Here is a 27,812-nt window from a genome sequence, read left to right as displayed (position 1 = left end):
TCTCACTGCTGCACCCAGTATCTCGTACAACTTTTGCTTTCTTGTCCCCAACATAGCCTTCACCTACTGGCATGTTGTGGTTTGTTGGTACCTCTCCATGTTTGCCACATGCTCTAATCACCACTGGCACCGTTGATTCAATTGCTAGCTATCCATCCTGCACTGGTGATAGCACTTTCTCCTTGTGGTGAATCTGACAAGTTGTCTTCATTATGTTTCTTCTGGTAGCAGTACCCATGGTAACATTCACTCTTTTCTTATTTCTTGCCAGCACCATTTTTGTGGGTAGCTGCAGCCACTTTATGTTGAGATTTCTGCTGCTGCCTTTTAGTGACATTTTAAAACAAGCATAGTATCTCTTCTCCTTTTTGTTTGTTGACTAATTGTCACCTTTGAAGGCACCCCTTCTGGTCAGCTACCCCTGGTTTCGATTTGAGTAGTTATTCTTGGACTTGCCAGTTATACTATCTCTGTGGCCTTCCATATAGTGTTCTGACAGCTTGGTCATTTCATCCATGTTTTTCAGTGCTCTCTCCTTTAGGAAAAGTGACATGTCAGTCCATCTTGCTGTAGATGTGCCATAAACTGATATACTGTTTCCCCAGTGTGAGGTTTGACTTCCCTGTACTTCCGGCATTTATGGGCCTTTTCCTGTGAAGACTTTTCCTGAGATAGACTGCCCAGTCACCTATGTCCCAATTCTGACTTTGGGCAAATCTTTGATATCTCCCCAGGAAAGCATCCATGTCATCTTTCTGTTCATCAAATTTGGGCAGCTTTCTGTTTGGTGAGCTTGAAGTTCTCAATTTGTGCTCTAAATCTGTATTTCCAGTATCTCCTCTCTCTTCTTTTCTTCTTCTTTCTCTTTTTGGCCTTGTGTTTCATGCTCATGTTCTTCTTTCTGTCTTTCTCTTCTCTGTCTCTCTCTTCTGTTGATGCTCTTCTCTCTTTAGGTCTTTTTGCTGTTTAACAAACTCTCATAGATCATTACCTTTGAGCCCAAGTCACTCACCCTTCTCTATCCACTTATCAAAATCAGTTGACATGGTTATATATAGTGTGGATATGACCTCTACAATATTTCTGCCACTGATACAGCTGTGTGCGTATATAGGCCTCTTTGCTACTGTTGTTTATGTCTTCTTCTACCACCATTTACCACTGTAGATCCTGATTGACTTGCCACTGTTAAGTTTTGTAAGGTTGCATCACAGCATCACAGTCCGCTTATTTTAAAAATAATATATTAAAAACAAATGAAATGTATATACAAATGGACATTACACTGTTGGTTACTATAGTTGTAACCAAAGCTTTAAATAATTGTCTCTTTTTCATCAAAGTGTACATAAGCTGATTCAGTTACTTTAGAACACAATTGAGAAGACAAATATCATACTCTACTCTGTTATTACAATACAGTCTGTGATAATTTCACTTTAAAAATCATCACCACACACTCTTTGCAAAACTCACAATTATGCAGTCTAGAACTAGAGATAGATAATGATTTTTTGATGCATATTTATACCTTAACAGAAATCTAGAATATTCTATGCAATACTAGATTTTCTGATGAAATAATACTCAGTTAAACCAATGAAAAACTCAGAAAGTTCTAGCAACATGACACAATAATCTCACTATTGAAAATAACCGCTAACTTATAATACCAGAACATATGAATCGTAAACAGTTACATAAACAAACTTACCATAAAATATTGCTTCTGAAAATAGCTACATATGACACCCGCACTATATAAACTATCTAAATCATAATGTTTACATTAAACTTAAACTGAAACATTCGTGTATATCCAACAGTGACAAAACATCAATATATCTATATAGATGAGCAGCAGGTGTGCTTTTGCTATTAACAATTTTTACTCTTTCCTTTTTTCTTAACTTTCATTAAGCTTTCTTGCTGGATGTACAATACTTGAATGCTTATAAGCATATTAACATGCTATATATGCACTGCTAGGAAATATGGATCTCTGGAGCAAACAACTGGTGTTTTGTGATTGATTCCCTACTCCTTTTTTATACTTAGTTTCCTTAAATATTATTGATTCTAATGTTTAAAAAGAGTTGAATACTTTTTACATTAATTTACACACTATTTTGCATTGTTAACTTACTAAATGGTTTGATGATTAACTAAATCTCCTATGCTAGTCAAACTTTAGAAAATATTACTGGGATTACAGCCAAAAAGTACTGTTAGTAGCAAGGTGTCCTATTGATCATTCAAGGCAATATAAATTTTACAGGTATTGGTTTTCTTGTGTATTGACTTATATTATGAAGTACTTCTGGCCAGTTTGTTATACAGGATTGGTATAACTAATTTACAAATTATTTTTCTATTACAATTTTGTGAGAAGTTATTATTAATTACAGAAAGAGGCAAATTTCCATCTTTAAAGTTCTTATCAGGATTCTCTACTTACAAACTCTATCCCTGCCATCCAGTCACTTCCTGTATCAGGGAGTTTTCCTAACCACCTCACACAACCATATTCTGGTCCATCATCACTCATCCACACAACACGAATTCCTAGCTTCAGTTCAGGAGCCAAAGTGTCATCAATACAGGCAGACTCCAGAGGAAGGGGTCTGGATCCAGACCTACTCAAGAGTTTTTGGCTCTCTGTAGAACCTAAAAACAAAATACAAAGTCTTCATTGGAAAATAGTTAGTATGGAAAAGTTTGTGTCATCTGTAAAAAATTTAATATTCTGATCTTGTAGAGAAATAATTCATATTTTAACTGAATGAGACTTTCTACATGTACCCATGACAGATCAATGAATCCTAAACCCACCAATAAATTAAACTATGCAGAGTGAAATTTCGAGAAGTGTGAAAAGGAATACTGCAAAAAATTGAAAGAAGTTACATTTTTGTACAAACTTTGATAGGAAATAAGTTCTGAAATTTTAATATCTTGCCTACAAGAAATTAAATGAAACAAAAAAGCTCTGGAAAGTTGTGCTACCATGAAATGGTATATTCATTTTGTTAATTTTAGGGAGTTTTAAGTATTTTTAATTCAAAGTTTGAAGCATCTTCAAACTGGCAAAACATGTTACTAGTTATATATGGTGGCCATAAAACATGTCATTGAAATTCAATGTCATATTTTGATAACCTTACATGTGTGTGTGCAATGTATGAGAATACATGAATTTAAAATTTTTATCACAGAAGGACTTACATTAGACACAGTGTAACAAACAATTTAACAGGACATTCAGGCAGATACACACACATGCATGTAAATATGCAGAATTTTTCAAAACATACATGTAGCTTTTTGTTCTCTCTGACTGTCACAAATGTTTTAATCTTTGTAAAACACAACTTTAACTTCTTAGAGAGCAGGAATGAAAATTTTATTTTAACCCATGTGATGATTCATTCAAAGTAAAGTAATTACACAGAGTGTTTTTATAATCTATGGTAATAATAGAAAGATAAGTAACTAGGCATAGTTTACATTCCCTTTTTCCACCATGTATGGCATTCATGTGGTGACCCTGGTTACGATCCACTGACCTGTGGTGCAATACACCGAAGTTAATTTTGCCCCTCTACTCTTCACGTTTTCCAAAGCCTATCAACAATGCTCAGACAATGAACAGCTTTCATCAGTTGGTCTTCCATTTAGCTATGTGTTTTGGGAGGAGGTTGTTAGCATGGTTCTTAGGTTGCTTTTTGTAGACCTAAGTATGTTAAATTATTTTGTTTACAATTCCAAGGGAGGTTCCTACTTTATTGGACCACTATATCATGGGTTGCTTCTGAAGAAAAGTTGTTTTACTTTCTTCACTACCTTCAGTGAGGAATTAGTCTGTTTTAACCCTGGTAGAATCATGAATTCTCTTGTTTGAGAGATGTGGTACATCATTACAGCCATCACTTTTTTTGAAACATTAAAATTTTGTGCCTTGCATGCTTTTATGATTGCAAAATAGGAGAGCTTCACATTAGAAAGTTTTGTAATGTAACCCATCTGCATTTGCAAATCACTTCAGATGAATTGTGATGTTATGGTCAGGGATTTTAACTGTGTAAAAGGTCAGGAGCAAGGTGATTAGATATCTTAATTGTTACCATTAATTTTGAACAACCCTCTATACATTCATATCAGTAGATTGATATAAGAATTGCCATTTAAATCACTAAGTTAAGAAAACTTTCACGATGAAGATAGAAGAAAACTTGGGGAAATTATACATACACTTGAGGCACATGAAATACAGTCTTATTTTCTCTTATCTAGCCAATAAACAAAGATTTTAGATTCTGAATACTATGCCTTCCAAATGAAACACATCAAGTTCCCATCTTCAGGCTAAAAACATTTTGATTTAATTATATTAGCATTAAGGGAACAAGATAAAATTTGTTCAAAAAAGTATCTTAACAATATTAATTAAAAGTACAATACATGAATTTTAATAAAATACTAACTTCCCATTTGAATATTTTTGTTTCTTAATTTGGGTCAAAACAGGTTCTTAACATTCTATTAAAGAATTGTAATCACTGTGAATAAACCTTTAGGTGAAATGTATATCTATGATGTGAATAGTAATTTATTTTGTATTGAAAATTTTCAGTCTATTATCAGTCAGAAACAATTTACCCAAAAGGTTTAAAAATACTCGACTAAAACTTAATCAGCTGTCAGAGATTTTAGTTATTCCACTAATACACAAAAATGAACATTACACAACAGCATAGCAGTATCTCCTCTTAGTAATGTGAAGCATTCTATGATGATTTTGAATTTCACACATAAAACTTTGGTGGTAATATAATGCATTGATACATTAATTTATTCCATTTAAGTGTACCTTTATGTAGATAATTCTGGATCTATTATCAAGACTTGGTCATTTACATAGAGAGAACTTCTTTTAGTTTGAAAATAAAAATAGGAATAGAGTAAGTGTTTATTTTAAGTAACACAGTACTGGAATTAAAGCTGATGAAAGCACAATCAGGTCTAATAATGGAAGAATTCACAGTTCTTGAACCCACTTTTGAGTTTGGGCTTAGGAAAAAAAAGGAAAATAACATGGTGAAAACCACTGGATCAGTGAGAGCAGAGAACTCACACTGCTTTACAATTATAAGTCCATCTTGCAATGGCTGCTGGCAATATCTGTAGTATTTGACCAGCAGTAATGGTCAAGAAGATGTCCCTTCACTATATAACACCAAGACTGAAGTAAGACATGTGATATGAAGCTACCTACGGTATTTTCACATCAAACCAATTTTTCTTACAGAAAAGACATGGTCTTCAGAATAACGATATATCTGAACAAGATATTTATTACAAAGTAATTCTATTCTGTGAGTTAATGAGTTTGTGAGAAGGAAATAAATGGACTAAGCACAATTGTACAAAAATATAATAATCAATCTTTATTCAATTAGGCACAAAGACAATGTATGTACTTGTTTACGGATTGTAAATTATTTTATTTTCTCTCTAAACTCTCTTGTTTGAGATTCTTTTCCAAAATGACTAATTCTTTGTTATTATCTTAATCTGATATTATCGTTTAACTAAGACTGAATAGCACTACCCATGTAACTGGTCATTCCCACTCAAACATAAGGGAGGTTGTAACATCAGGACACCATCTGAGCTTTCATTTGAAGACACTGCTGTTGGCATTCCTATACAATGTACACTTTATAGACCCCCACCACTCATCCACAGGAAGACTGGCATTATCTAAAGGGAATGACAAAGAAAAAGGTAGCTAGAAGACAGCAACTTAATACTTTATTGACCATGTGTAATATGAAACTTGCACATTTCTAGAAATAACTAACTTCAAAAAGTTCTATATAAAATAAAAAGGTAAAAAGTCATGGTGCTGTATAACACACATCTACTGCAGCTAGTGCAAGACTGTGAAATGATCTTGACTTCATAACAATGGGATGGCTTGGTAAAACATTTGGATAAAGACAAAGTCACCTTTGTAGGACCAGATGGAAATAAATTGCTAGAAGGATAATAACCCAGAAATGATGGCATGCTCATCTCATTAAACAACCTCACCATAGATTATACAAAGCAACCACTGAATTAGTTATGGATAACAAATAAAAATATTTAGAAGAAATTTACATGACTTTCAGAAATGTTTGATCATTTCAAGTTACAATAACAAAAAAGGAGAATAAATCAAGGTTTTATGTGAGTTTTTCTATGATCAACACTGTTATCCAATGGACAAATTTTCACTTTCCTAGATTAATGAGTGCTTAAACACCTTAGAAAAATATGAGTGGTTAATGTAACTTTGGTTACTGGCAAGTGGTACTAAAAGAATCTAGTAGTTTCAGTGTTGCTTCTTTCATTGCTAGTGGTTTGTATAACTCAAGATGAGTTTCACATGGGGTCTCAGAGGCCTGGCCAAAAATTTTAAGTAATGCCATCAATAGATGACAGCACAGAGGTGCTTGTTGTTCTCAGTACCTTACTACAACTCCTGACAGAGTGCATACCCCAATTTCCTCATTGTGGTGCTACATGTGCTTTGTACTATTCATGGCTGGGAAATGATGTCATGCATCTCATTAAGCATCATGTGGAAGGTGCTTGATTGGCAGAAAGTAGGCCATAGCTGATCTAGATACATGTTATATCATTGGTTATGGTGTTTTGTACTATTCATGGCTGAGAAATGATGTCATGCATCTCTTTAAGCATCATGTGGGAGGTGCTTGGTTGGCAGAAAATAGGCCATAGCTGATCTAGATACATGTTATATCATTGGTTATGGTGTTTTGTGTTGCAGTATTACAAGTTTCTCAATCAAATATTATCAATATGTCAGTTAGATGTTGTGCCTTAAATTGTACAAACAGGTTTCAGAGTGGTAGTGGGAAGAATTTCTCCATATTCTGCCCAAAAATGAGAAAAGGACAAAGTGGATAAATGCCACTGGGAGCCCAATATCAACACAAGGATCTGTAGTGATCATTTTATTGAAGGTAAGATTATTTATAGAAAGAGGGGAAAAAAGACTGCAGAACACCTGTTGCTAATTTATAATTCACAGTAAATAGTCATATTCTGCTCATAAAAACAGAAGAAGCTTACAAGTTTTTCTATTTTTTATTGGGGACAAAACAATATCTGACATTAATAAAGAGAAAAACTGAACCTCTTTCAAAGCCTTGTTATTGGAACTCCATGTACAAATATTCCAAAAAATCTTAAAATTTAGATTATTTGTTGCTGAAGTGTAAAAAATTGCATACTATATACATACTGGCTCTTTAGTTATTTTTATTTGACAAATGTTTATTTCAGGGTAACCATCAGATGACTCAATCAATCCAGACTATGTTCCTACCATATTTATTCACTATACCCAAAGTAGTTCTGTAATTTCTGCAAAGAAAACTCATTATGCAAAGACCATAAAAGAAAGGAAAGGGCTGAAGTGGCTGAAATACAAAAGAAAAAAAGAGGGAGAAACATCAAAGTCTGAATGTTCTAAAGCATCGTTAGAATTATCCAGTCAGATGCCACGATTCACAGATAAAGGTAAAAAGAAATCAGGTTCTGACTGTAAATTATAAAACAATAGATATAAAGACACTTTCTTAGATCACATATTTATTATAAAAATAGCACTTGTTCAATACACACATAATTTATGCTTAAACAGAACACCAGTACTTAATCAGTAGTAATACTGTATGACATATATCCAACTGATGAAACATCACTCAGCTTAATTAAATTTAATGAAGTAATGGATCATTTTTTTTTAGGAGTTAACCCAGACAAGGCCCATTACTGACAGCATACGAGGCCTTACACATTGAAAACCAGACTTTACAATGAGCTACAAAGGCTTCAACAGAAGAATAATAAGTTTAAGAAGCAATTCAATAGATCTGTCTTCAGTTTGTGACTCTAAAATCACATGAAAATTCTGATAAACCTTGCAACTTCTTTTTACTGGGGTTACCTCACATGCCATTTTCAACTGGATAGTGGAGTTAGTATGTGATTAAATCACCCCAGTTAAGAGTATTAGTATAGAAAGCCAAGTTTTATTACTTTTAATGAAGTTAAAATTAAATTGCTGTCAACAAGACTTAGCTTTTTAGTTTAGATTGACAGAATGAGATGTAAGTGACTTAATTCAAAAGGGTCTTCCAGTGTTGGCAAAATGACTTGAATTTTTGATATATTGGCCAGCTCGAAAAACCTGTATGAAAATTAGCCATGGTGCAGGGTCTTTATTGATTGTTCAGAATTTTTTTATTGAAAGACCATCAAATTTAATAGCAAGTGCTCAAACATGGAGTACTTATAAGCACCACAACACAATGAAGGTGTTAGTGGGGATCATTACAACTGGTGCCATTTGTTATTGATCGTTATTTTGGGGAGATAGAGTGTTGGATAAAATGCTGACACAACAATGTAGGTTTCTCAATAGATTAGAATTAAGAGATATGTCTTAGCTGACAGAGGATTTTTAATAGCAGAAGATCTCATTATTGCAGGGGCTGAGCATATTATTTCTTTCTTTACAAAAGGCTAGAATCAAGGGCAACAGAGAGAAGTTGAAATTTCTAGAAAAAATTGCTAAAGTTCGAATATAGATGTTGAAAAAGCAATTAGGAGGATCAAGTTATTTAAAATTTTGAGTGATGTCTTTCCAAGAACTTTGCAAAGGCACTGTGACAACATTGTTAAAATATGTTAAGCATTAACACACTTGTATGAATCTCTAGTAAAGTAGTACTGAGCTAATGTATAGATTGGAGAGAAAGAACTGATTGTGTACTGTGACATTATAAATTTTTTTATTGTATGAGCTCATTATGATACCCGTGTCCAAGAATGAGGTGTTTGAGTGTGTATTTTATGCTAAAGAACATTCAAAGTGCAACAAACAGTTTAAATGTTAGAACAATATGTCCATCATATGAAAAACCCCTTTAGTTATTATGTTTCTGTGTTGTTGTCTGCTAATATGTATAAAAAATGCTAAATGTGTATATTGATGATAATTATATTGATATATGTCTGAACCAAAATAAAATCTTATGAAGCCTTCAGTACATTAAAGATCAAAGTAATAATAATTGATTACATTACTGATGTAATTGCCCCATGTCTGATTGTCAGGTTTTAGTCATGACAGATACACATAACTTTTGTTCATATCGATTCCAGGAAACACTATCCAAATGTTGGACTTGTTTAGCCCTGCTAGTACATGGAATATTTACCCCTGTCATTATTAAGTCCGGAAAAAAATATGAACAAAATAAATAGTAAAAATCAAACCAAAGTATATCTCTTCCAACAACAAAGAAAACCAGTGTATAAACATACAGCTAACCCAACCATGTGGAGCTTTATTGCAAACCAAACAGATCCAGGTGCTTGACCTACTCCTGTTACCAAACATTACAGCAATGAATAAGTCTGGCCCCACTGACCTCATGGTACTAGCTTAAGGTATGTTTTCTGGATAACCTAATATTGTTTTTGTTTTGGACACCTAGAGCATCCATACTTCAGTTATGTTAAATAACAAAGATACTTTTTTTTCTCAACATTTTTCCTAACCTAATCTACAATGATTTTGGTTTGCATTTTAGCATATAGATGCAATTACAAAGTTTATTTTAAATATACTTTCCATTATTCCTTTTTTCGAGGTAAAATATTTTGAAACACGAACCCATATGCTATTGAATATTTCACATGATATTCATTTTGCATGTTGACATCATTACATTTACATTATATTTTTGGATTGGGGCCTAATAGACCCCATGTTACTCATGGGTTTCATTTTTCCAAGGTACTAATGAAGAGTTAAAGTATACAATGCCCAGTCTTTAACAGATTTGATCCTTTGGCTACTTTTCACTGTGGAATGACATGATCAAGAGGTTTACCTTGTGCGAACCCTCATGTTAAATATACTTATAAAGTTATCTGTTGTAGCTTGCTAGTTGCTAAAGAGATTACAGAGCATATTGACAATTTAATTTCACAAACCAAGGAGTATTCTTTGTAATGCATTAGGAGCAAATTATGTTGGAAATTGTAAACCGAAAGAGCTGTTTAAAAATTACAAAAACTCATTTGGAAATTTAGTGATAGAAACACACTTGGCCTCAGGATAGATGGGGAATGAATTATTTAGCAGAATCAAAGGTGAAGATGATTATCAGAGATGTGCTTAAAAAAACAGGTGCACTAATTGGATCTGTGGGATAGTTTTCAGGGTAAATATAAATTATATGTTAGAGATGGGTTCCACTTAGGAAAGTTAGGTGGTGGTACAGTAAAATGTTTAGGGAATCTCCAACTATTTTCATTACAAATAGTTTAAACTAAACTTAGATGGTGGTGAGGGACCTTGGGAAATAAACAACAAATAAACTGATAGGGTAGCTAGGTCAAAAAATAGCTTGGAAATAGGATATTTAAAGCATAACAAGTAAAATAATAGCTTTAAAGATAAACCTATTAGATTTAAAGATAAACACAGTAAATTTAAGCATTAACACAGATGCTATTATTCTAAAGTTAGGACTTTTTAGGAACAACATGGATGAGTTCAGTGCTCTAGCTAAAATGGAAGACTATGATATAATGGGAGTTACTTAAATGAATTACTGAAACTTTCTTAGATTTAAGAATACTGACAACAGGAATTATTTTGAAATTCTAGGTTATAAATTATCTAATAGTGATAGACTTTTTCAATAAGGGAGAGAGATGAACTGCAGTGGCAATCTGTTTGGATTGAATATAATCAAAATGGTAGTTGAGAGGATGAATCTAAAAGGTTTCAGTCATAGAAAGATTTTAACTGGGAAATGTTATGGGCCACTTGATCAGACAGATAAGGCCAGTGAAAAAAATTATAATGATATCAGTGTTGTTACCAATAAGAATACTACAGTAAGAAATTTTAATTTTAGACACATTGGAATTTATGGAATCAAATAGTGAGAAAGAGAGATTTCTCAAGTGATACAGGATGGGAATCTGTACCAAATGGTCAGAGTGCCAGCCAGAATGGATGCAAATGTTAGATTTAATGTTAACTAATAACGAAGATCTGGTTGTAAGATTTTAAATAGGGGAAACAAATATGGGGAAGAGTGATTACTGTATACTTAGATTTGATGTTTTGCTACAAGTTTATATAAAACAAAATGAAATTTTAGTTCCTAAGTTTCATAAAGCCAATTTTGAAAACATGAGACAAGATTTATCATTAGTAAATTGACATAATGACTTACTAAGTAATGTTGGAACAGGAATGGGAGGATTTTCAAATACATTCCTTTTAAGGCAAGATATCCACATTCCAAAATATGAAAATGATAACAGGGGTCATTAAAAACATCAAGGACTAAATAAGTAACAAATGCTATAAAACTTAAGGAGTTTAACTTGAGAGAAAGGCTGGAAGACTTACAGAACTATAGGGATTAGATTAAAAATGAAATTTGAAAATTTGAAAGAATTTTTGTGAAGCAGCTGGCTGATGATGTTAAAACTAAAAGCATGAATTAAAATGCTAAAGATAAGTAAAATGTTAAAATAGGTATTTGACCTTTAAGGGAAGCTGATATCAAGGTTTTTTTGAAGACCACGACATAGCTGAGCTTTTAAATGTTCTCTTTGCCTGACAATCCAACAGAAATATTGGAACTGACCTAAATCAAACAAGGTTTACCTTGGGTTTTAAAATAAGCCAAAGATCAGATATGTAAACTTGTTTTTATGTTAGCAATTTTTATTTGGCACAGAGGTGTTTTTTGCTTTGTTGCTGAATTTAAAGAAAGTTGAGTTGTGTGTTTTCACTCACTATTATATGTATATTCAATTTGACTTTAATGTAAGTAGCTTAATTAATTAGCGTTGAATATACTTTCTATATTCAAAATGGACTAAACAGAAATTAACCTTTGAGAACCTTACCTTTATGGTGACATCACACATCTGACAAATTTTGTAAAATTTACCACTACACTACTGAAGATATATATAAAGGTATTACAAATGATTCTGGATGAATTGATAGATTGGAAAAGTATTTGGCAAATGAGCTTTAATTACTGGTATATCAAGTACAAGTTAGTGTATTTGGGTGATAATTTGCATCGCACATTTAATACAGATAAAATCCTAATCAATAACACAATGGAAAAAAAAGGATCTTGGCATAGTGGTGGATAAGTCACTGAAGCAGTGTATTGTTGCCAGTAGCAAGCAAATAGAATTTTAAGGTGTAGTGATAAACACTGATTAAAATTTAAAACAGATAATCTGTCTTTATAGAAATTACTAGTTAGGCCTCATTTGGAATACTGTGTATAGTTGTAATCTCCTAGAAAAGATACTGACTTATAAGAAAGGGTTCAGAGAAGGACTACATAAATAATTCTGGGATGGAAGAGTTATCTTATAGTGTTAGGTTAAGATATTTTAATTTAATTTCTCTTGAGAAAAGAATGGTAATAGATGTTCTTATTTAACCATATAAGTCTATCTAAGGGATCAACAGGATAAAGGTCTCTGCATTCTTTGTGCTGTATTCCGAAGTCAATTGGGTAGGGTAAGAAGATTAAGTTTAAGATTTGGAAAAAACAAGCTAAGCAGTTTTATTTTTCAAAAAGGTGATGGCTTGCAGAATGAGTTGCCATCAGGAACAGTGGAAGCCAGTATTTTACCCAAGCTTAAAAAAAGAATCAATGATTTCCTGATGGGTAGTTTAAATTTTTATTTTCTCAAGGATGGATGATCAAATGACAGCCTTAAAAGGGCAAATAGTTTCTTGTTGTCTGTACATTATGTTATGCCATTGTGGTATTTTCAGATAAACTGATTTCCCTACAAATATAAGATAGTTTTATCCTTTAATAACAGAATATTTGACCAGGAAGTATGCCTTGTACTCTACATCTGAAAACTTGAGCGAGTTTTCTTGTGAGACTAGACAAGCTTATAAAAATGAACACAACATTATAAAACAAACAAAAACAAAATGCAGCATACATACTTTCACACATGAAAAGACAGTCACTTCTACTGGATAATGATTAGGTCCTTGGCTTTCTCCAGGTCAAAACAGATCTCTGGAAAACTAAAACATGATGAGCTTAAAGAACTCCTAGTGGCAATGGGCTAAAAAAAAAAGCGCAGTTCTAAAGGTTAACTCCTTTTCTTTGACTAGTCAAAAGTGTTTCCTCATGCCCCTTGTTCTTTGACAGCTTTGATTAGATGTAAAAGACAGACATGATCAATTTGGACAACAAAGCATATTACAGTCACTGATCGTTACACAACTGCAATAACCCCTCAGGCAGAATAGACTGTACCTACTGTAGAGAACAAAGAAACAAAGCAACTAGAACAAGACAACCTCAACAATTCTTTGGATCCTGTGTTTATGCTAAAACTGCACAGAAGCTATATAAATGAAAATTTAAAAAAATCCTATATAACAAAAAGCCGGTAGAAAACATTAATATGCTTGCATATCACACTTTCTGCTCTATAGCAGGCTTGACTTCATACCAATGATTAAAATTAACTTTAAAGCCAATAACCTCTACATTCATGACATGGCCAAGGAGCATATTAACCTCCCTTTGTTCCCAAGAACATGTATATGTCACATAGATGACACAACTCTTTAACAATCTGATAAAGTAGCAAAACCTAATGACAGTGATTTCAAATACAGGATAATATATTGTAATTATCCAAGACCCTTTATCTTCTACAGAAAATTAGTGCCTAATACTTTAAAAGAGTCTTTTAAACATATTCTAAAAGCATCAATAACACTACAAAATAAAGAAATAATTGAATAAATTGTTTAATGTTAATCAAATTAATGAAATTTATGATGACACAATAGATACCCAAATGAAACACATAAAAAACAAACCTTTTAATTTTAATGTTTAATCACTGTAACAGAAACAGAGTGAAATAAAGGGGAAAAAACCCTTCAATTTTAATTAACCTAATACTTAATAAACACCTTATGATGTTAATCTAAAATGAAAGAAAACACAGTATAATACAATAAAAGAACCCTTAACAATAAAATATATAAAGTAATCCTTTAGCAATGAACATAGAATAGATCTTAACAAGGGTACAAGCACAAAATATAAAACTAAATAAAAGAAAGAACCAAAATGTAGATATTTTGCTTAATTTAAGAGTAGACAGTCTGACAACTAAAATTATAACACTATGATAAAAAAATAAAATAAATACAAAATAATAAACATTTAATAATGATGAGAAACTATGTTCACATCTAGAAAAAACAAATACTCACAAAATGTACAAAAAAGAAATTCAACAAAGCTTAAATTTAAATTGTAAAAAATTCTTTAACAATGATATTATGATATACAATAAAATCAAAATGACACAGAAAAACTTTCCACATTAAAATACACACAAATTCTCTAAAACTGTTTCTTGCTTGTGTACATTCATGGGCAAGAGCTAGTAGTAGCAAGTTAAGTGCACAATAAAAAAAATAAAAGGAATTTACACAAGCAGAGAAAAACTTAAATCCCTAATTTTTTACACATGCTTGCATGCATGAGAGAGCCAGAAGTCATCATTACAAACAAATATGAACTATATATATACACACACGCATACACACTAACAAAAACACTTAACTCCCTGCTATTTCAAACACATGAAAGAGCCATATATGCATAATACACCCTACAAATAAACCATTAGGCCCATTTTCTATGTACGTTCATGAGAATGGGAAAAAGAGGGCACCCTAAATTGAAATACAACACAAAATATTCAAAATAAATTACAATAAATTAATTACATACAAAAATGTACAATCACCCCTAAGAGTAGCTGAGGCTTCACTCTGCTCACCGTTACCCTCCCAGCAGTTTCCAATGTCACCACTTCTTTTGATTGGCAGCAATGTACACCTTGAGGTCAGCTCAGGCTCTCTCTAGATTCTGTTTGGCTTTGGCTAGCCTGACTTAGAGACAACAGATCTCATCCTTGAATCTCAACGGAAGAGTGGCCCTTGCCTCAGCCAATGTCCATTCCAGCTGGTGAGTACCAAGCTTTCATTCACTCAGCTGAAATCTCCTGACAAGTGGTGCTTAAGCCCTGGAAACAGCTCTAGTGTGGTTCATTTTGTTAACACCTTTGGTTGATTTGTATGGAATTTCACTCTCAGATCATTCTGGAATATCTCTCATGATCCTTTTGTCTGTGGTACCGTTGTTACCACAGCTTGTCATGTCCTTGGGAAATGTCTAGGTCAACAACATTGAGGTGAGGCTCCTTTGTTGACAGCACAAACTGTTGAATGGGCCATCTGCTTCTCAATTACCTTAGTATTCAGAGCTGACATCAATCCCTTGCTTAGGCCCATCCCTCCACCATTTTTTCAAGACTTGGACACCCTACAGGGCAATCCTAAAACCAGAAAGCTCTTTGTTTTTGGCTTCAGAGCTGACATCAAACCCTTGCTTAGGCCCATCCCTCCACCATTTTTCAAGACTCGGACACCCTACAGGGCAATCCTAGAACCAGAAAGCTCTTTGTTTTTGGCTTTGAGGTGTAATAGTCCCATCAAAGATGCAAACACATGTATTGTCTTCTCCTTCTAATAGTGTGATACCTTATAATTGTACACATCACTGGGCACCATGACTCCTCCATTTTAACCTCCCTAGGCAGCATCAACATTGGTATTGACTTCAACTGTTGAACTACTTGCAGATTTGGCTTATCCAATTAGGATAGTATTAAGTCTGATGATTCAATTCTGGGGAACTCCACTGACTTCCCATCAGCATCAGGACCTTCATCAATCATTGCAGGAAGTTTGGCCCTAGAAGACATCAGCACCAACCCATTCACTGATTTGGTGAGCTCTTCCAAGTTGGATGCATCTGCAAACAACACATCTTTATCCATAAGCTCACAAGCAGAAAATATCAGTCCAACATTATCCATCTCTACAAAGACTTCACACCCCTCACTGTAAAGGAATTCTTGAGCATCCTGGAGCAGTTTGGAAGTTTCATAGGTAAAACAAGGTATCAAAGATGATAATTACTGCTACACACAGGTAAAGGAAGAATAATCATAGGCTAATCAATGAAAGAGAGACTGACCATGGATAAAACTTGGCCTTAAATACTGAGAGTCCAGATTCAAATGCAAAATTTACTGAATAACAGTTGGTCAAAAGTTATAGGGAGGTCGTAACATGCAGTAAGGATCACAAACTTTGATGTTAAGTACTGATCAAGCAACATGTACACAAGCTAAACATGTACTCATGCCCAAACTCACCCATAGAACATGTGTCCAGAGAAATGAGGACATAAGTTTTCCCGGGCTTCGATCGGCCCTTGTGGCCATGCTACCCTCTGCCATTTCCTGCTGAACAATGGAAACATACAATTCACACTCTAACACCCAGCCTCACTGATAGTCTGCTGTCTGGCTATCATGCAGACAGTTCCTAGTTCCAGTGGGAAGAAATGAAGGCCAAGGATATAACAGGTTCCTGCATTGTCAAACTAACTTGGTTTAGATGGAACTAACCTCACCTTTAACTATTAGTTTTACCAATGCTTTAATTGTGTTTTTTAGGGAACTTAATCCATTAACAAATTGTAGAACAGTTTTGATGCAAATCACATAGTTTCACTGTGCGTGTGTGGTACCTTCTCCCTACTCCTATTATATTTAAATCTGCATTTTCATGTTTCAAAACTTCATTTTTGTACTGAAACAGCACTACAAAAATATTCAACAAAACTGTTTGCTTGTAAAAAATATTTTAATATGCTTGACAGATGATCTTCTTATAATAACTATATAAAATATTGGGTACAACACATGTATATATATATTTTTATGATATCTAAGCCATTATTTATGAATTTAATATACTACTAACATTTACCCTACTCAATAATATTTCACCTTGCATGAAAATATTTTCTGCACAATGCTTATGAGAAACAACAGGTAAAATTGTTGAACTCTCTAGTTATAGTGCAAGTGTTTGTTACTTTTATCTCTTCCATGAAAAATTCACCACCTACTGAATCTTTCTATGTAAAAATTGAAACATTTCCTTATTATTATTCATGAAAACCAAAGGGACACTGCATTATCCAATAATACTTTCCAGACCAGTTATTACAGTTAACCTCATAGCCATTAATTCTTAATGTTGAGATGAAATCCTTTGTCTCCATGTCGTTGTTGTCTTCTCCTTGTTTATTACTGCCTATTTGTGTTATTGTTTTGTTTTGCATTAATTAGTTTTAAAAACATTTATGAAGGATTAAGTGTAATGTTTTGAAAATTCATGTGAGACCACACATATATTTGCCACATACATATACTGCCATTATGTTTTGTTAAGCACTAGTAGTTTATACAGCTTGCTACTGGCTACCACATAAACCACCTGAAAGCTACACTTGGTAGCAATAGTAGTGTCCTCAAGGGGCCATCAAACTTATTTATACATTAGGCTTCATTAAATAAATAATCACTGGCAAAATTCAGACATTTTAACTAAAAGTATTCACCAATATTAATATTTATGCTGTTACTACTGTACTCCAATATACATTCAGAAAAGGCTGGATTCCCTTGTAGATTGTATATTTAACTTATTTCTCTGAAAAACTGATGAAAAATCTAGCAAGCACCAGGTGGTATGCTCTGCAGAGTTCTCAAACCTCAGTTAGGTTGTTGAAGTGATTTTCTCTAAACACTGTGTGACATTTCACGTCAGAAAATCCATTCAATGGTTCAGAAAGCAAAGTGATGCAATGCCCTTTCAATCACATAATAATCATAACTGTTGATAATCGAGTCATAATCCTACAATGTAGTAGACACATTTCATCTCAATACCACTCAAATGGTAGGAAGGTAAGGAACAACACTTTCTTTCAGTCCACGATTGTGCAAGATTAATGATAGTCCTAACCATCAACAATCAAACAGTAGCTATAAAACAAAGAAGGTGCATAGCCATAGGGAGTGCCAAACAACCACCCTGACATAATAAAAAGACTAAGAGGTTCACTATCTTCTTATTTCTTTTTCAGTAAACTTTGTTTTTGTTCTCTTAAGTTTTGAATAATTTCAATTTACAAGTTCCAATTATGTTAATTTAAATAACTTAAAATTATTTTTGTACAAAAAATACCCACCACCATGCTATAGTGATGGGTATGTGTAGGTCATATATTTTATTGGACATTACTATCCAATGGTTTAGAAAGCAAGAAATACTACTTTGTTTCAAGCAACCAATGACCACCTTAGCTTTTAATCAATAGAAGTAACACAATGTAGTGTATACATTACAGTATGCATCATTGGATAGCCTGGAAAGTTAGGAACTCTACTTCCTTTCAATCATCAAGTGTTGGACCTTATGATCATCCGAGCTAGGAAAATCAATCTCACCCACATCAATCAGGAGGAGGATACTTGTGTTTTGTAAGCTAGTTGGAGCTGGTAGTCACTTCCATTTCTGACTCTTTATCTCATTCATCAAAGACTACCAGATAAATCTCTGTAGCTTTCTTTCACACTTCAGATAACTAAAAAAAATGATCTCACTCTCCTATGACTCATCAGTTTTCTCTCCAGACTCCTGGTCACCAAGTTCATCAGTCTCATCTATCACTTGTGAATGCATATCATCAATATGCTTGACAAGCCTATTCATACCTCATATCTACTGTAACTCATACATTAGAGGACCAACTTGTTGCAGTAACAGGTACAAACCAAGCTAACCAAATGCAAGTTGCTTCTGTGCCACCAGCACATACCACACCCAGTCACCACATTACATCTATTTTTTCACTGTCCAATTACAGCACTTTTGTTAACATGCTGCCTTCCTGAGTTGTTGTCAGGTGAATTCATCATCAACCTGAACCACTCTACATACTCTTGAAGACACTGATTAACTTCTTGTGGTGAAGGACTATACATTACCTCCACAGGAAGCAATACTTACCATTTGAACATGAGCCATTCAAGTAGCCTGTAGTTTCCTGTTCTCTTGCTCTACATGGTATCATCCTTTATAGAAAGTATTCATCCCAGTTGGTTTTGTCTGGATTAACAAATTTTACAAGCATCTGTTTGGTAGCTTGTATTATTAATTCTGCCAAACCATCAGACTGGAGGTAATAGGATGAATAAGAAATATTCATCACACCTAACACTTTAAACTACTAACCAAACAGTTAGCTGAAGTTACATCCCTGAACTGTGTGATTTTCTTCTGATGCTCTAAGTCTTGCTATTCAGTTCCCAGCTAACTCATCCATAATGGTCTGTGCTAGTATATTAACCAGTGGTTATGTTTGGTCCACTTTGTAAAGTAATCAATGATGATAAATACATATTGATGACCTCCTACAGTTTCTGGAAGTGGATGAGTGACATTCAGTTTTATCTTTTGCAAGGTCATATTCTTGCAGCATTGTTATCCAATGTGCTATTACCATCTCTGGATATTTAAAGTTTACCAACCATTTCATGAAATATGGTCCATACAGATGGTGAACTAAGCAAGTAGTGGTGATAGTGCTTAAATAAGATAACTACTGCAAGCAGCTCTTTCATATCATATGATACTAGCATTCAGAGCTATGACTATACAACTATCATACTTGTTTATATATTCTACTCCATCCAGCAACTATGATAACACTGCTTCAACTCTGGTTTTACTAACATTAATGTCCAGTCCAAGAGAATCTCACAGCCTTGGTGTGGATAGGCCAGCACTGGAGCACGTATCAAAGCAAACTTTAGGGACAAGAAAGTCTGATCACATTCTTCACTCTATCCAAAGTGCACTTCAACTTTCGTTAGAGCTGACAATGGTGATGCTATCTTTGACAAGTTCCCCAGAAATTGTCAGTAATATGACGCAAAACCATGGAAACTGCAAACACCTCACTCTGTAAAAGATTGAAGGCAATCTCTCACAACAGCTATCTTAGCTGGGACCATCAAGACTCTATCTCTCCCCACAATATGACTACTGATTGGGTATTTTACTGGTTTCATTTTCAAGCCTGCTTTTCATATTCATTGGAATACCATATCACATTATTGCAGTCTCTTAAGTGTAAGCTCCATCAGTCTTGTCTGACAGTTGACTATTTAAGCCAGTGCTGTCTACTTTCTGGACAGGAAACAGTTCACTTTATGCATGGCTTCTATAGTAGCATTACATGGTACCAACACATTAAACTTCATTTGGATTAAACCATAAAACACAACTTGTTTACATGGAGGTACTTATTATTCCCTCCACTACAAACACTTGTGCATTCCACTGTTCCTGAGCTTGAACTGGTTGGAATAAGATAACTTTCCTGTAAAACATCAGTTTATCCACTGCAGAGACAAAATAGATAGGCTATGCAACATGTTCATCCCAAGGATGCAGGGTCCAGATTCAAGATCAGATATGACTACTTTCATTTTGTGGGCAACACCTCCTAAACTGAGCTGGAGATCCCATACTCCTCTAACCTCTAGTTTATCACCATTTGCCAGAACTAAATTGGTATTCTCTGTCTGTAACAGTGGTCTCACTTGTAGGCCTTGAAAGATTACAAGGTCCACTAGGGTCCTCTGTGTTCCTGTATCCTTAATGCCCATGTACCCTCATTGGCAAATACCAAGTTGGCTTGACCACTTAACTCTTTGATTCAAGTATTTTGCTGTGTTTCCCAAGCCAGTGGCAAAGCCTTACTTATGCTTCATCAGTTTTCTGGAGCACATGCAACAGCATCTATCATTTGTTGTTGGTCAGCCCAACCTTGCTTATCCAATGACTGCTACAGATAACCATACCTACTTTGTTGCTTGGTAAAGTGCTAATGTTGTAGGTCAGCTGAAATCAATTGATGTGCCATCTTTGTTGCTAAGCAGTGTATGGGCAGTTCCTCTGCTAATACCTTACTAATCCACAAGTGAAGCAGATTATTTGCTCTTCATGTCCTGCATGATGTCCAGGTGGAGACATTGCAACAGGCCATGGCATGTATTCCATGGAAGAACCATGCAGTGGCATGTACTCTAGCTACAGTACATTCCTCATGAGATCTGCACATTCTCTGGAAACTAGTATAGCTACATCACAGTGCTGAAAGTTGGGAATGGCTGGTTATTAGCTCTTTGGTTGGGTCTAGCTTGATACAATGGAGGTACTTGAGTAGCACCATCTGCCAGCAAAATTGCCACTACAGCTGCTGTTGCAGGCTTTATCCTCTCTGGCAGCCAGTTTGAAGTGACCACTTCCAAGCATGTTGCAACAGACACCATTTCTTTGAGAATGATGATATCCTTCACTCCCAGGTGCTATTTCATAAGCCCACTGAGAAGTCCCCCAATAAACTTATCGACCAGAAGATTCCTCCCAATCTGCAGAGACAATTACTGGGTATGCTTTTCCTTACAGTTAGTATAATTGTCCATGCAGGCAGTCAATCTCTCAGTGCTATTCCTCTTCCAAGCCTTGAACTCAACACAATAAATCACCTGATTCTCTGCTGTATCAAACTGGTAAGGTAGCCTGTACACAACAGCCTCCCAGTCATCCTGCTACTCTTTGTCCAAGTGCATAAAGGGTCAGGCTGTCTAAGCTCAGGATAAGACATTGAACAACCTGTTCCTAAGTCAATCAATTACAAGATGTGACCTACCTGAAACCTTCAGAAACCAGTGTCATTCTGTTTTTGCCATCCCCTTGAACATCAAAGTATGATATGTTTGGCCTCTCTCACAGGGACCTATGTAGCTGGCAAAAGCCTCTTCTTCACAGAATCCATAATTATGCTAGGAGGAAATGCCACTGACATCATCAGCTCTGTAAGGAGCTGCTTATAGAGACTCTGACACCCAGTTGGTCAGCCCTTTATCCAAGGTTACAAGGCAAAAGCTACTCAGGGTGGTTTGTTGTACAACCCTGCATAGCCACAGCTATCACAAGCTGCCATCATGGTCACAACAAACTTTTCAGTCCTGAGAAGCACCTCAATCCACCTTTGTCTTCACCTATGGATGTTCATTGTATCACCTGCAAGGGAAAAAACTTCAATGAACCTCAGTCATTTGCACTTTCCTTCTACCAAAATCGATCCTCAAAGGTACTTGTTTGCTTGAATGATTGGGGTACTTGAGCAAATCCTCTTGCAGGCTGACTGATATAAAGGGACATACATATCATGGGCAAAAGTCCTATGCCCAGGAGAAGGATTCTCCTTGACTTGACTTATCTTTCCTGCAGCCATATCTCTCTCTCTTTTTGTCCAACTCCCCCCTTGGTTGAGAGTACTTATGCTATATCAATATGTTATTCTAAATGCAGAAATGTTCCTTTAAACTCAATAAACACCAGGGACTGATCTATGACTAGTACATATTATCAAAACATAAATTCTGTGATAAATCTTTTTATCATGGCACCAAAGTTTCTACTTCCTGATTACTTGTGGTATTTTCAAGTAAACTAATTTCTCAAAAAGTATCAAACAGTTAGATCTGCTAATAACAGAATATTCAGTCATAAAATTTGTGGAGTAGTCTGTATTTGAAAACTTAAGTTTTCTTGTGAGAAATAATAAGAGTGGGCATATTTAACAAAAAGAATACAATCTTTATAATAAAACAAATAAAAAGGAAACCCAATGATTTTAGATTATGATCACCGTTTGTTGTGAATTTCGCGCAAAGCTACACGAGAGTTATCTGTGCTAGCCATCCCTAATCTAGCAGTGTAAGACCAGAGGGAAGGCAGCTAGTCATCATCACCCACCGCTAACTCTTGGGCTACTCTTTTACCAACAAATAGTGGAATTGACCGTCACATTATAATGCCCCCACGGCTGAAAGAGCAAGCATATTTGGTGTGATGGGTATTCAAACCCGCGACCTTCAGATTGTGAGTCGAGCGCCCTAACCACCTGGCCATGCTGGGCCAGATTATGATCATTATTTGAAGAAATCCTATTATAACTGAACTAAGTAAGTACACTTCAATTCTACACGTATACTTGGTTTCTTTGACTAGTCAATAATGTATCTCATGACTCTTGTTCTCTCACAGGCCTTGATTGGCCATAACACACAGACACTGTCAATGTAGGCAGCAAAGTCTATTACAGTAATTGATTCTTTATACCAGATGTTATATTACTGCAATATTCCCTTTAACTGAATAAACATTATCTACTGTAGAGAACAATGAAACAAAGCAACTGTAACAAAGCAGCTTCAATAGTTTTCTAGACTAAGTGGTTATGCTAAAACTGCATATAAACTATTTAACCAAAAATGTTTAAATTCCCATATTACTAAAAGCAGGTAAAAAAAACATATGAGGTGCTTGGAAATCACACCAGAAAAGAAGCTATATGCCCTATAAGCACTAGTTATGAGAACATCAAATCAGAAATAAATTATTTTGATGAAGGTGCAACTCCAACCACAAGTGATACAACACAGCTATCAATGATTTCAAAACCTAGGAGAATGATCATTCAATCAGCCAAGGTTAAATGTGAGAGCATTACATTCAAATACTGTCAATCTCAGCAAATGAACAAACATATAACTGGGAAGAAGAATGAATTAGGACAAAAAGATAAGCATCATGAGCAACCACAATGACCATTCTTAAACCTGGTGATTACCTTTTATCTCTGCAGTTCATAATAATTGGCAAAACTTGCCATCCTGCTGAATTCTAGCCTATCAGATATTTAGTTGACTTATAGTTTGCAATCCTTTACTTTAGCTGTTTAAAGTCTCAAATCTTTAGGAATGATTATATTCCTGTTTTTGACCTGACCTCTGCACTGCAACTTAAAAAGAAAGACACACACCATATCACAAATTACATAGCTCTCCTAACACAAGCTTTACTCTGGCAGCTTCAGCAAAAGAGGCTGACGCAATACAGATCAAAAAGTTGCTGTTAGCCCTTGTACCTGGGCTGGTTCTACAAACATAACACTGAAGAGAGAAGATTGTGGCCTCAGAGTAGTCATCTCAACTTTAACCATGAAACCTACACCAGCACTACCACAATGACTCTATCTTTATAAAATTCCCAGCACATTGAGAACCAGACAAAGAGCATTGTTGGCTGATAAACAGAAGTGCCAGCTCTATAATGTACAAGAAATGTTGTGTAGCATCTGAAATATTTCCAAAAGTTACTGAACCCTGGTGATGTCTCTTCAGGGCTTTGCAAGCCCAAGAAGATGAGGGGAAAAGTGCCACTTTGACCTCTAAGGAGGAGGACTCTGCCTCAACAGTAACCACAGAAGACTGACTAGTCATGGTTCCAAAAGTGGTTTCAGTGACATTGAATCTGTACACTACTACTGCCAGGCCATTCTGCAATAACTCTAAAGAACAACAGCTCACTGGTAAGAACAGGCATCATTATGAAGAAAATGTACAACCTCAAAAGGGGTTGCAGAGGAATAAAAAGGTTATCCATAAGATCTCTCCCAAAAAATAAAGGGTTGTATATTTGTTGAATTTTACACAAAGCTACTCAAGGGTTAGCTGTACTACTTTTTGTAGCAAATCTGATATTCTGTGTAAAAAAGTCTTATACATATTACTAAAAGCTTGCCATATTTCATGTTGATACACACAGTAAATTTATAATTATAGTTAACTTCTCCAATATGGGGTAAGTCCAATGGACCAGCCCCATGCACACTTGGTTAATCAGAGTGAATGAATTAGTTATCAGTTAGTTAACAGACAGGATAAAGAGTTTATTTAGTTATGAACTTCTTAGTTGACAACATTTGCATGTGAATTTTAGATACAAGAGGAAACTTAACCAGTAAGCAGCTGTTAAGTTTTATTTGCGACTTGAGTTTATTGTTTGGTTATTGTTGTTTTCTGAAATCCTTTACATTGTAAATCTTTCAGTTGAAGAAATAAAACACCTTCATTTCTGTTAAAGAGACTGGACTTTGCATTATTTTTACTTAATATATTTATAAGTAAAAATATAGGTTATTGTTAATTATTTGTTATTTATCTTCCAGTTTGCTCTTATAAAGCTTAAACGAGATTATTGTATGATTATACTTTGATTTTGTACTGTTTTCCTTTGTATTTGATGCTAGTTTGTTTGTACTGCAATTTCATCTAATTTAGCATTTTTCTATTAAGTTCAATTAAGTGCAGTAATTTGTTTAGTTTTAAAGTTTGATCAATTTCATTTTTTATACTGATTAGCATTTTAATTTACTTTTAGGCCTCCAATTTTTGCATTCAATATTTCATGTTTAATTTTAATTTTGTTTAACTTGGTTTTATCTTATATTTCATCAATTGTTTGATATTGATTTTATAGTTCATATTTACCTATTGTTACGACAGCGAAAGTCATGTGATGCTATTAACACGTCATGAGTTTCTAGAAAATTCATGTCCGTTCGTGAAGCCTCTAGTGTTTACTAGATGTGCGGTATTCTTGTATATAAGACCGCCAAGAAGTGACAGCAACAAGGGAATTGAATTGCAGACAAAGATAGAGACGGACAATTGAGTCAAGCGCGTGAGTCGTTCATGGTGAATTGTAGCATTTGTTTAAGTTATAGCATGACTGTGGAAATTAAATGAATTTCAAAGTTGTATTGAGAAAGAATAAACTAGTTTTATTTAGGAAAGGACTTGTATCGCTAAAATTTCTTCGGAAAGAATTTTTACGGAAAATTAACAAATTGGTGTCAGAGAGTGGGATGGAAAAGAAAAAAATGGAAACGAGAAGTGGCAAGTCAAACTACAGCTTAGCAGATTTGATAGCAACAATACAAGAACAACAAAAGAAACAAGAAGAATGAGAAAATAAACAAGAAGAGAGACAACAGCAGTTGCAAGAAAACCTGCAACAGTGGCAGCTCGAACAGCAAAATAAACAAGAAGAGAGATTACAGCAGTTGTTGGAGGAGAAAGAAAAGAAAAATGAAGAACGAGAAAATAAACAAGAAGAGAGAATACAGCAGTGGTTGGAGGAGAAAGAAAAGAAACAAGAAGAGAGATTACAGCAGTGGATGGAGGAGAAATAGAATAAACAAGAATAAAGTCTCCAACAATTGAGAGAAAGCCAGAGTACACAAATGGAAAACATTAGTAAATTTCAAAGCGAATTAAATACATTAAAGAATGATTTACTGTCTTTTACACAAGGAGGATATATTAGCCATCAACCTAATCAGCCTCAGACAACGGGAAGCCCCTTCCAGACCCCGCAGCTAAACTCTAATGCAGACATCTTCAGTCTTGTTAGAAGTCACATCCCAGATATGAATGTCAGCAATAGGGGTGATCTAGTATTAAGGAAGCCACAGGAATTCGATGGGAAGTCACCGTGGGTAGCATATAGAGCATAATTTGAGCTACTGGCAGAAATGAATGGATCGACAGAGGAGCAGAAAGCAGTATATCTGGCAACAAGCTTGAAGGTAAAACCACTGGAAATACTTGGACAGTTGTCAGCAGATGACAGACACAACTATAGAGCACTGTTAGCTGCTCTAGAACTCAGGTATGGAACCCAAAATCAGTCTGAAGTCTACAGGGCTAGGTTTAGGACGAGAGTCCGTGCTAAAGGGGAGAGCCTGCAAGAGCTGGCACAGGATTTGGAAAGTATGGCACACAAGGCCTACCCAACTGCACCACCCGATCTCCTCAAGTTGTTGCTGAGGGATCAGTTTGTAGATGCCTTGGACAGTCCACAACTGAAGTAAAACAAGCACACCCCTCTACTATACAGAATGCAATGGCCAGAGCTCTTGAATTTGAATCCTATGTTAAGTCCAGCACAGAGATACCAAGGTTGGTACAGTCATCAGGATTCAAGGTCAGAAAAGGTCAGCTTTCAGAGAAGTTTGAGGGACTTTGCTGACACTGTAATAAACCTGGGCACAACAGAGCTCAATGCTGGCAACTTCAACACAGGGAAGATGCCATGGCAGGAAAGGCTGCGACCCAGAAAGGTTGTTGGAACTATGGAGAGCAAGAACATATGAGGAGCCAGTGTAAGAAGAATACTACCAAAAAGTCAGCCTTGGGAAACCAGTAGTGGTTGGTGCTGAGGGATGCCCACCAACACCCATCATGAAAGTCCCAACAGCTAAGTGTAAAATGGCAAGCACACATAGTGTCTATGTGACAGGAAAGCTGGATGGCCAAAGGTGCAACTTTGTCATAGATTCTGCATCTCAGCAAATCCTTGTGAGTATCAAGGTGCTGGATCACAAAGGAGTACCAGAAGCTGTACAGAAGCTCTGTGGTGTGACAGGACATTATGCAAGAATAAACAAGTGTGGGTAGCTATTGAGCTCATGGGCATGAAGAACAGACAGAAAGTATACTTGGCTGAGATTGAAGACCAATGCATATTAGAATTGGACTATTTACTACCGAGGAAGTTTGTAGTTAACTTTGATAAAATGACGATTGGAAACAACAAAGGCCAGATTCCAGTAAGTGTTGCTGCATCTGTTGATTTGCATGTCACAGCACTGAAGTCAACTACAATACCCCCTATGTCAGATAAGATAATTTGAGGTAGGATAAAAGAACATCCCCAAGGAAGCCCAATGCTTGTGGAAGCAGTGAAAGACCCATCTAGGCCAGCAGATTTG

The 27,812-nt window shown here is 35.2% G+C and overlaps 1 protein-coding gene across 8 annotated transcripts in view; it reads right to left on the bottom strand.

Moving 5' to 3' along the window:
• LOC106457917 (ubiquitin carboxyl-terminal hydrolase CYLD-like) overlaps window positions 1-27,812 on the bottom strand; it is a 158,181-nt gene that overhangs the window by 73,702 nt on the left and 56,667 nt on the right. For 5 of the 8 annotated variants that reach the window (XR_002610279.1, XM_022384000.1, XM_022383999.1 and 2 more), the window contains one exon: window positions 2,459-2,667. Coding sequence is in view for 7 of the 8 variants with exons in the window: in XM_022384000.1 (XP_022239708.1) it covers window positions 2,459-2,667 (209 nt within the window). In the remaining variant the exon portion in view is untranslated. Of the gene's footprint in view, window positions 1-2,458; window positions 2,668-5,611; window positions 5,764-13,102; window positions 13,187-27,812 lie in introns of all 8 variants that reach the window. The other 3 variants (XM_022384002.1, XM_022384004.1, XM_022384003.1) reach the window with 3 other exon arrangements.

The sequence above is a fragment of the Limulus polyphemus genome, unplaced genomic scaffold (assembly GCF_000517525.1).
Source record: "Limulus polyphemus unplaced genomic scaffold, Limulus_polyphemus-2.1.2 Scaffold392, whole genome shotgun sequence".
In the NCBI taxonomy this organism is placed as follows: domain Eukaryota; kingdom Metazoa; phylum Arthropoda; class Merostomata; order Xiphosura; family Limulidae; genus Limulus; species Limulus polyphemus.
The sequence above is the reverse complement of the archived record's forward strand: the minus strand, read 5'-3'. Positions and strand labels throughout refer to the sequence as shown.